This window comes from Fistularia commersonii, chromosome 19 (genome assembly GCF_037954325.1).
Source record: "Fistularia commersonii isolate RoL2024-O1a breed Wild chromosome 19, RoL_Fcom_v1.0, whole genome shotgun sequence".
Taxonomy (NCBI): Eukaryota; Metazoa; Chordata; class Actinopteri; order Syngnathiformes; family Fistulariidae; genus Fistularia; species Fistularia commersonii.
In genome coordinates this window covers 7,986,510-7,997,396 of record NC_141302.1, presented here as the reverse complement: position 1 = coordinate 7,997,396, position 10,887 = coordinate 7,986,510, and the positions used below count along the sequence as shown (strand labels likewise).

The 10,887-nt window shown below is 37.1% G+C and overlaps 1 protein-coding gene across 17 annotated transcripts in view; it reads right to left on the bottom strand.

Annotated features, from left to right (window-relative positions):
- Window positions 1-239: 239 nt before the first annotated feature.
- mpdz (multiple PDZ domain crumbs cell polarity complex component) overlaps window positions 240-10,887 on the bottom strand; it is a 44,880-nt gene continuing 34,232 nt past the window's right edge. For 11 of the 17 annotated variants that reach the window (XM_086165823.1, XM_086165829.1, XM_086165830.1 and 8 more), the window contains 14 exons: window positions 10,688-10,762; window positions 10,301-10,418; window positions 9,984-10,129; window positions 8,907-8,990; window positions 7,571-7,764; window positions 6,747-6,761; window positions 4,284-4,431; window positions 4,083-4,169; window positions 3,904-4,000; window positions 3,646-3,809; window positions 2,598-2,702; window positions 2,236-2,330; window positions 1,558-1,681; window positions 240-1,485 (listed from right to left, as the gene is read on the bottom strand). In XM_086165823.1, the coding sequence (XP_086021949.1) occupies window positions 1,339-1,485; window positions 1,558-1,681; window positions 2,236-2,330; window positions 2,598-2,702; window positions 3,646-3,809; window positions 3,904-4,000; window positions 4,083-4,169; window positions 4,284-4,431; window positions 6,747-6,761; window positions 7,571-7,764; window positions 8,907-8,990; window positions 9,984-10,129; window positions 10,301-10,418; window positions 10,688-10,762 (1,599 nt within the window). In that variant the 3' untranslated portion in view covers window positions 240-1,338. Of the gene's footprint in view, window positions 1,486-1,557; window positions 1,682-2,235; window positions 2,331-2,597; window positions 2,703-3,645; window positions 3,810-3,903; window positions 4,001-4,082; window positions 4,170-4,283; window positions 4,432-6,746; window positions 6,762-7,570; window positions 7,765-8,906; window positions 8,991-9,983; window positions 10,130-10,300; window positions 10,419-10,687; window positions 10,763-10,887 lie in introns of those variants that run through there. The other 6 variants (XM_086165825.1, XM_086165837.1, XM_086165834.1 and 3 more) reach the window with 3 other exon arrangements.

Genomic DNA, 10,887 nt, shown 5'->3' with positions numbered 1-10,887 from the left:
TAAGTTTAAGGGTTTTATGTCCCTAGCAGTAAACTGATCGATGGGAAAGGGCTGAATGCAAGCCTCCACAATGAACTGTCACCACCTCTACTGGCTGTAAAACTTTGAAAATGTCCATGTAGTTCATTATACTCAATAAATGTGACCTATTTAATTGTTTCAATTATTCTATTTCTGTTTTTTTTATTTTATTTTTTTTAAAGAGAGGAAAAAAAAGCACTCCGGTAGCACAAGGACATAGATATAATCCAAAGGTCACTTTTTATTTCAGTGTGAATAATCAATGCTGGGACAGAACGAGAGCCACAGGAACAGAACATTCGTAGAAACTAGAAAACAAGATATAGATATCGACTACAGGAATAACAGGACTGTTCTGGTAAAAGAATGAGGTGAAAATGAACTCCGATCCATCGAACAATCATCAAAGTATCTTCATTAAAGTACTTTTTGTTCACTTACATGAAGTGAATATTAATACTTAAAAAACAATACTGTCATGTCTTTTATAAATCCGCTTCAGCAGCCCTATATTTCAGTGAAAGGTCACAGTAATACATGTACATATAATTCTGAATCTATTAAAGTGTGTACCCAAACTACACTTCCTGCTTTATGAACCAAGACCTCAAGGACTTCATATCGTTCCACTGGGATACATCTTAACAATGTGTATTACTTCAGTACAAGCCTTACGCACTTCATAATGCTGCATTTCTTTTTTGCATAAACTGCTGTGGCTTTATGATAAATTAACACCAGTAACAGAAGCATCAGCCCAGAAAATCAAAGTATGAGAAATTGCCAATAGTGCAAGAAAATGAGAAGTAATGCTTTTATCTGCTAATTTTGCCATTTGCTTAATCCTGCTAATCTGCTGTCTGCCTGAAGTGCATTTTCATGTTCTGAATTTAGAAGAGGTCACCCCTGCAAGTAGACCCTCTGAAAAGGAGGGACCTTCCATTGGTGGCATCGTCTCTGCAGACATGGTAATGTTAATTGAGGATTTCTCTCTAAACGTTTCCAGTCCAACACATATCTCAAATTATGCCATGAAATGTAAAAGGTGTTATGTTTCTCTTTCTTTGACATCTACAAAAGTCATGATCAAAAGTCCTGCTGCATGGAAAATAATTTCGGTTCATGACTACCGGTAATTTAAATAAGATAGTGAAAAACTTGTCTTACATGGATCTGAGTGCAAAAGTTATATGGTGTGATAATTTGCTTCATGATCAGATGTGAGCATACACTCCTGAAGCAATGGACAGCTTTTTGTGCAATGTGAAGTCATAGTGGTTACGAAATTAAAGAAGTGGAGAGATATCGCATATTTCTCTATGACAACACAGTAAGTGTGACAGTTCCTTTGGTTCTCTTAAGGATTCCGACAGCCTCTTCATGTGTAACACCCTCCAGTGTCTGCCCGTTAACAGCCATAATCTGGTCTCCCCGCTTCAGACGCCCATCTTCTGCTGCTGCACCCTACACACACATAATTTGGATTATGATTGAAAAATATCTCTAAGAAAAAAAAAAGAAACAATTGTCACATACCTTTCCAAAAACAGTTTTAACATAAATGGGTAAGTCTCCATGGGGGCTGCCGTACCCTCCAACTATACTGAAACCCAATCCATCCGGTCCTCTGTCAAGAGTGATGGCTTTATACTGAGGTGGGCTGAAGGACAGACAGTAAGACTTATAACAGAATTAAATATACAGTGCAATTTTTGCTTACATTTTCACTGTGATAGGATATTTTAAAATTGTCATTCATTTCTTAAACATGTTAAAAATGACAATTAAATGCTTCCAATTGTTTGTTACTTGAGCTCATCTACCATAATACTACTGAGTATCTATTTTAACAGAGTTCCTCATTCATTCTGAGTCTGAACGCAATGTTCTTTGACAAGGGTGACAATGAAAAAATGCATTTAGGAATTCAAATGTGAAAAAAATAGGAGAGGTGTTTTGGAACTATTAAGAGAGTTCATGCCACTTCCACCCCCTTCAATGACAGAAAATGCATGAATTAATCACTTGCTGCTCTGCTCCTGCTTGCTTCAGTAGGTTTATGTAAGTGTGTGTGTGAGGTTTTAAATATCAAATGTTTGATCTTTTTATCTTTATGGCTTTTTCTTTTGTACAGACAAAGCTCTCTAATAGATGAGATCCCCTTCATTTTGGATATTTTTCAAGCTAAATCACAATATTTTGCTTTTGAGATACCTGAGATCATCCTGGAAGATGCAGCTGGGTGGGAGACCTTCAGCTCCCTGCTCTTGAGAGGGCCCTGTCACAGTGGTGTCGCCACCTGCAACTACCTAAAGGTGCATACACATGGAATCATACACTGATTTATTGTCCAGATAAAGATTCTTTATGGTGGTAGCATTGAATGAGGGAGATGTTTTATGGTCTAAAGCTTATAACCTTCAATTGTTCTTTTCAGCTGGCAGACAAAGTAAACAATAGAGGACCAGTTCACCAGCAGATCATCTTTCTACAGGTGATGGTGTGTGTGTGTGTGTGTGTGTGTGTGTGTGTGTGTGTGTGTGTGTGTGTGTGTGTGTGTGTGTGTGCTGTAAGACCTGTAGCTGTATGGTGCCTGTGGCATTTTTCAATAGAGAAACAGCTTGCGAGTGGCTCATCCCATCAGCAGAGGTTCCACAGATGCTGACAATCCGGTCTCCAATCTACAAAAGTGAGAGAATGTTTTTAAAGCTTTTGAGAATATACACATTATACATCATAGAACAAAGTTGTGTTTTGGTATTTTGAGGAGGAAATTTGAGAGAAAAATGCAACACTTTAGAAGTGGATGAGTTTTTTTGCATAGCTGTTTAGTTTTATGAATATAACACATTGGCATCTCAATAAAATTGTTTAAAAATAGTGGAAACGATTAAAATGACACACTTTAGATGTTTCAGATGAAGAAGAACCAATTATTATTTTAAGTTTTAGGGAGTGATTAAAGTTTAAGACATTTGTTTGGATACGATAACACATTTGTTTTGCTGTTACATACAAAGGCAAAACTCTGCTTGTTCTGTTGAGTAATTTCATTGTGCAACCTTTTCATCTCTCATTCGGCCAAAAAGATACAGCAGCATGAATGTACCATTCAAGAATCCCCTTATTCTATTCAATGAGCCCTTTTGTAAGATAAATGATTTGAATTCAGGAGTGGGAGATTTATTATCCACATCAGGCTCTTTGCACTCCTCCTGTCTGTGTCACACACAGCCACGATTGTTGGCTGGTCTACCATTTAACTGCTAAGGTCATTAGGCTGCTAAGTCTGTAGGCTCTTGACTAAATAAGGATACGAGATATTCCAGCTGTGTGTGGAATGCAGTTTCTGTAAATAATTGAGGTTCACGCCAGGGAGGAAAACAATTAAACTTATTTCAACTCAGCTAAGCTATATTTTCATCTTCATTTTCAGATCAGTGGCAACATGAAGATGGTAAATGGTCCTCTAGTTTAAATATCAAGTCTATGAGGATCAGTTTAGTGTTGAATCTAAAAAGACATCTTTGCAATTCACATTAGCATTATTTTCATGTAAAGTCCCAAAGCAGAAAGGTGACTAAAATTAAGGCGATTTTAAGAAAGAAGATCGCAAGTCCTTACTTTGAGCTTTTGAGTCTGAGCTGCCAGACCAAGAGGATTCATCATGGCGATAAAGATGGGTATGTCACCTAGTGGACTGCCAACTCCGCCTGCTATGCTAATACCCAGAGAATCAGTGGGACCCTTCGTGAACTCCACTGTTCTTGTGTCGTGATGATCCGGAGCTGTGAAGGAGCAAGCACAAAAATGTTTGGCGGTCTTATCTCTTAATTGACATGTTTCTTCTCTCTACGCTACATGGACTCTTAAGAAACTCACATTGCTGGCTACTATTCAGTTTGTCAGGGTCACTGGGGATGTTTCCAGATTCTGAACATGACTGAGGGGCCATCTTGGAGTTGCCGGCTTCACTTAACTGAAGGAAACAAATTCAGCTGTTAGTAAATATAAGACTTTTTCTTGCAATACTACACGATGTGAAATTAACACAGATTTACCTGACTACTTTGAGACAGCCTTCTTTCTGAGTGAAAGGGACCAGCTTTAAACCTCCCAACTTCCATGGTGATAGGCCCAACACAGCACTGAAAAAATAACATATGAAATGGAGCTGAGTACAGTTAGCAAAGTCCGATGACAACAATTGGTTTCCACCAAAGCTATTTTGTGACAATTATTGAATGTCCTCTCATATTTACCTTTAATAAAGCCGCCACGGCCTCTTGAGTGGCCGTCCTGACGTCCTCCCCATTGACTGAGAGGATCTGGTCACCCTGCATCAATCGACCATCAGTGTCCGCCAGACCTCCTTTCACTATGTCAGACACAAACACTCCTGTGTCATTTCTGTGAGAGAGGCGGACAAATAAGTGTGAAACAAACAGTTAACACAGCAACATTTTAAGACTATACAATATTCTCTGGTAATATTAGGGTTACACTGTAACTCTATCATACAAGCTGACTTTAATCGTACTCATAAATTCCGGTGCTGAAAAGGAGCTGCACCCCATTGATAGAGCCATTGCACATTTTTCCAAGGAAACCCTCCATCAATGCATCAATGTGGCTTATATTTGCTGGGAAAAAGCTGACTTGCAAAGACTTTCCCTCCAACTGTGGCTTCAATAGATTTCTTTTCCATCTGGTATCCAGGATGTGCTTACAGTTGACTTTTTGGATTTGGGAGCAAAGAACAAGGCGTCTTTTAGTGACTGGATTAAAAATACTTTAATTAAATTTCAAAAAAAAAAACAAAATCTTGGACATAATTCTTTGTTAAATAAAGGGCATAATAGTCATTTAAAGGATATATATCACTATAAAACAGTGATTAACTTATTACGAATGCTGTGTTACCAGCATAAGCAGAGGTGTAATTTCAATTTTTATTTTTAATTATTTTTTTCAGTTGCATTATCTATGGCAGTATCTTGATAATTTTTAAGCAATTTCATTGTAAAGTTTACTTTTTTGTTTTTCGATAAAATTTTTTACTCAGGGCATTGTCTCATCATTTAAAAAATAAGCAAGTGAGTTAAAAGAAAAACACAGAAAAATTACATAATGTAATTATATATTTTTAATGTAATTATATTTCCTTGGCATTAATCTGACTGAATTAAGAATAGAATCCAATAAAATATTCCTTTAATCGGCTCACGGCTGGGAAATTTCAAAGTAAATGATGTATCATAATTTCAAGAATTAGCTGTAAAAATGGATGAAATGCGATATATTGACATATTGCCCAGCCTTATAGTTATATTAATTACATGGAAAACTGCAGATAAAAATTAAAATTCCAACGATCAGATTTTAATAGTCAGATTTAGACCAATTGTGCTTGCTGTGCAGCAAAGACTCCAAATACAACTTCACTGATGACCTTTTCCAAAGGGACATCTCTTTGGATGGTCTGTGTAGATGTAAAGTGCTAGTCTCAATGTGAAGAAATACAAATACAAGCAGGCAGCGAGTCAAGGCAATTCGTTCCCAGTCAATCACTAGCGCCAGAGATACTTGGCTGTCAGCGCTCCTCACCACTAACTGCTAGCTTGTGATCTACATTTCAGGCAGGGGTTTTGGAGTTCATGTTTTGTTATTCCCTTTTCCATCCTTTTGAACATTTTAGGTGTTTTTTTTCCATTAAGGAAGCAGAAACACATGTACAATTAGATTAAAACTTGATCCATCCACTGCTATCAAACCTTTTTTTCAAAATATGGGCTTTGTATGCTGCAGTACTGCCTTGAGGTTACATGAAATGCTGAGTTCATCTAATGTAATCGCTCCTCTGCTTTTGTTTACTTGAATGAATCCAGACATTATTGGCAATGAATATGTGCATATTCACATTTATCACCAACTCCTCAAGGTTAATACTGAAGTCATATCAGTGAGCAAACCATTTATCCCCATGTGCAGTGTCCTATAAATATGCCACATTTTTGGTTTTATCAAGACCTTTTCACCTTTAAGACCTTCTGAAGAATATAGGTGCTGTATTGTTCCCTTTTACAAGATTTACAGGGACAGATGATGAGGGAATATTTACCAATGTAATAGCAATACATTTTTTATAAAGATATGTCTATAATCCAATGATGCTTTAACTACAAAGTAAGGAATAAATACCATATCTGTTCAGAGATGGGAATTTAGAGAATATACTAGATGATAAATTGTCAAAAAGTTATGTCATTTACCCAATGCCTGCATGATTTTTTTATTTTTTCTGAAATAAGTTTCACACAGCAATATGATTGTAAAAATGATGGACTGCTAAGTACTCGAAATTAGCACCAGCATTCAGCATTTCAAACAGCATTAATTTTCAAAAGTTGACAGCTAGTTACAGCTATTATGACTTTATTATTTATTTTTCAATACACAAAACAAATCTGGACTAAGCAGCAATAACAATCAAGACTGATGAGCAAATTGGATAATACCAATTGAAATATTTTATTAATTATCATCCTTTAAACTTCATGCTACATGACATATGGGACTATAGCTCTCCATGATAACCCAGATATGTAGAGGAATAAGGAGGCGCTATTTGCTATTGAAGGTGCTATACTTGCATGATACTATCCTCTCTATATCTATGAAAACTAGATTATGTCAAAGTTGTTATTCTTTTAATAATGATTTACCTCTGATCCCGTGATCTGCATTGGAAAAGGGAGTACATTTATCATCAAAGTACATTCTTTCACAAAAAATAGCGGGCATTCTGTATTAGCTGTTAAGTCTATGTTTGAATAATTAGCTGTATTGTGCACATAACCTCTATTAAAGTAAAACATATGATAGTAAATGCTTACTGATACAATTAATGTCAAATTAAAATTTGTGATTTTTTTTTTTTTTTAACATCTGGTCTGATTTTTCTCTTAATTTCCCTAGTTCCCAGATACATTAAATTCCAATGCCCTAAAACAACCCTATATGTTAAAAGCGGTTTTATGCGGCTTATGATACTTGTTTAGAAAACTCCAAGAAGGAATGAAAGTAATTATGTGGAAAGCGCTCATTTAAACTGTTATGTGTTTCTTTAACATGCCCATCAAAGACATTACATTTTAATGCAAAATAACAAGCGCTTTCACATTTGACATACATATTGAGTCTGCTGCTGTTTTACTTGTTCCCTTAGATCAACATTTTAGTGCAGTCATGGCCAAAAGTTTTGAGAATGACACATTCACAAAGTCTGTTCCTTCAGGTTTTTTAGGTGTTTGCCAGATGTTTCTATGGTTGTGTCATTCTCAAAACTTGGCCATGACTGTATATATGATTCTAACAACTTTCCAAGTATTTTATAACTTGAGATTTTAAAAAAAGCACACAAATGATGAGGTAAATTTGAAAGCATCACCTTACTGTTTGTTCAAACTAGACTCGCATATTTGTTTACAGATGCTTAAGAGGTAGTTTGGTGAGGGAGTAATACAAATAATAATATTGAAACAGTTACCTCCTCCCTACAATGCTCAGACCGAGGCCCTGGCCATGTTTCTTGTGCAGCTCCACAGTGAAGGAGTCCCAAAGGTCTTCTTCCTTATACTGAGCCTCATCCCTGTAGACAGTCAGCCGAGCCCTCTGTGGGGTCTGTCTCAGTACATTGATGGCTTCATCGTGACTGGCGGAACGCAAGTCAATGCCATTCACCTGCGAAAAGTGAGCTTAAAATATTTTATACATATCAACCATCATTAACCACTTGTTTGGTGATGTACTTTCCATATCAATTTACAGCGAAATTAAAGGGTTAATTCAGTTTTTCTCTTTATATGATACAACAATGACAGCAAAACATCAGTGTAGTGGACTGAGAAGGCCGGAGTACAATTACATATCAGTGCTATTTTGAGATCTACTACTCCATCGCGTCACACGCAAATCTTGCTTTTTTTTTTTTTTAAGTTTTAATATGCGCCATGGTGTTAAGTTACAGCACTGAGATACTATATTCTTTGGGGATTCATGCCAGTGAAGCCAAACAAGTTTAAGTAATGACACTGCTTTTCACTTCCTATTAGAAATGACAACTATCTAATAGAAGGTGGATTGACTTTGGAGAGCTTTGGAAAAAAAACAAACAAAACTACTTAAATCTAGAATTAATTACCCTTTCACTGAAGTAACAAAATATTCACTTCAGAAGCACAATCTGTTGTGACATCTAGAGTGGATAATAACATAAAAATCAAAGGCAAATTATCCTTTCCAGAAAATTTGTGAGACATTCAGCTGTTCATTTTATTACTGATGTCAACATTTAAACACAAAGAGAGGAAATACCTCATTAGCTTTTACCGTAGACAAGGAAAAAAAAAAGTATTTTTTTCTCTCCAAAGCAGCTAATGGTTCTTTGCTTCAATGACCCCTGTTTTCAAAGTCCTGGGTCCAGAAATGAATAGTAGAGGGCAATTTAGTCATCGGGCTTAAGATGTGTGTGTCTGCGTGTGTGCGCTCCACCCCTGCCCTCACTCTGTAACAATGCATGGGGTCATATAAAGGGCGAATCCAAGTTGAGCCAGGTTACTTAAGACATCATGGTGCACACCTTCCTTGATACTTGATTTTCCAGAACGCTGTCTTAGCAGCAGAAAAATTAGTTAGATCTGATTGCCACTCATCATGAGACTCATATTTGAGAGAGTATATATAAATATATATAGCTCTTTGCTTTGTAGTATCCAAGATTGGGATCCTTGATTGAAACCCCTAGCTTCCATGCTGAAACTCCTCTGGCATGTCTGACACCTTCAGTCTCTCTTCATTTATATGTTTTAGGTATTAAGCCTCACCTCAAGTATCTGGTCTCCCGCCCAAAGCCTGCCGTCTTTTGAAGCAGCTCCCTCTTCATACACCTCATGGATAATGATGCCACCCTGGCATGGAAGGAAAAAAAAAACATATGTGTTTATATGTATATATACACACACACATATGTGTGTATGTATACATTTTTTGTGCACTTGTGTGTTTGAGTATGAGAAGTTGAATGTTTAAGTGAGAAAAACCATTTTTTTTCAGTGGAAATGACATAGGGAAAATACGAAGGAACATACTAATCCTATGCATTTTGGATATCTCATTTTGTTAAGTGTTTATGTTCATGGCTTTCAGGGTGGTTCTCTGCGTTCCAGTGTAAGTATCATTTGGGGTTCAGAGGTTACATTCCAGAGCTGGATATTGTCTGCAGTGGTTGAGGCAAGACAAAAAGCTGCTCGGCCAAGCCTGACTGAGCAGACAGAATAGATGGGCGATGGAAAGGACGGCAAGGGCAGGAGGAGGAGAAAGGCTGTGACAACATCAGTTCCTACATTCCTGAGCCACCATAGCTATTTCAGTCCTGGGTTATACCACCAACAATTTGAAGAGGGCGGCTTAGTGGGTGGTAATTTGAGTAATTAGCAGTGGGGTTGTTTTTCAAGAAAGTTGACTTTTTCAAAATGTTGTTGATTACATTACTGAATCTCTCCTTGTAGAATATGTTATACCACTTGTGCGTTAGACATATACTGTAACTTTTTCATGGCTTTGCAGCATCAACTATAATGTCACTTAATTGTCATGTGACGCTCTTAACCTAAATGGGGTTCTGGTTACAGGTAGTGTCAAAACTTTCTATCAGACCCTATAACTTAAGTGGGGGCAATAGCGGTAGATTTTAACTTTGTCAAATTAAAACTAGTTCTTGAAAAACTTTGTGGAGGTTTGACAAAAATGTTAAAAAAATCGCATTATGTAGACCAAATGGGATCATTTAATGTTAGCCACGTGTTTATTTATTCCCTTCAAGTCAGATTGATGGTGATTTCAATAAATAAAGCATCACTAGATCTGTCTTGATTTTTTCTTTTTGTCTCCTACAAACCTACCAACAGGGTGTCACAACCCCCAACGATGCTGAGGCCTAGGCCAGTTCGGCCTTTGGAAATGTCGATCGTGGTCTCACAGCCCGGAATAATGGGACAGGTTGCTGGGTCGGAGGCCAAAGTGGAAGGGGTGGATGAGCGACTCTGACCTAAAAACAGAAAAGAAGTGGAACAAAACAAGGTTTGCTGACTTTTAATTATCTTCCCTTAATTATTGTACAACATAAGAAGGCAGAAACTTTGATCAAGCACTGTAAATTAAAAGGAAGAATTGCAGCACTTGCAGCTAACCACAAGTCTGCAAGACTTGTGAGACTCACTTGTGACTGCCTCTTCCTCTGTTTGATTTGTGGTGGTGGTCATAGCCGTAGCGGCACTATGCATGCTGGGAAGGCTTATTTGGACAATATCAGAGTTACCCAGCTCCTGACTGGATGACTTAGGAAATAAGGAGAAGAAAGGGGTATTTAATTTGTAGAGAAGTTCAGCTTTAATGGACCTTTGGGTCTAATCAGTAGATACTTGACCTAAAAGACAAGTGTATAAATAATTGAACATCTACATATTTATCAAATTAACTATGATAACGCTATAGACTAATAACACCACATCAGAGAGGTGGCAAGCTTAACTTTTTTAAAGGCAACTTGAAATAATTATTATGATTTATCTATTTATTTATCTTTTTTAAATTAACACAGATTTACCTTTTCAACAGAGTAGCCCAGCATAGACTCCCCATTCACAGCAAAAAGATTTTCGCCTGGTTTTAAACAGCCTTCCTGTTGGTGTATATGCAGAGTTTGTGCAGCCATTTAGGTATATTGACAGCACTTTCACAGCCCCTAAACACCAAAAGCCCCCAAGCACTTCAACCTTGATGCAATGTCTGGATTCTGAGTATAAC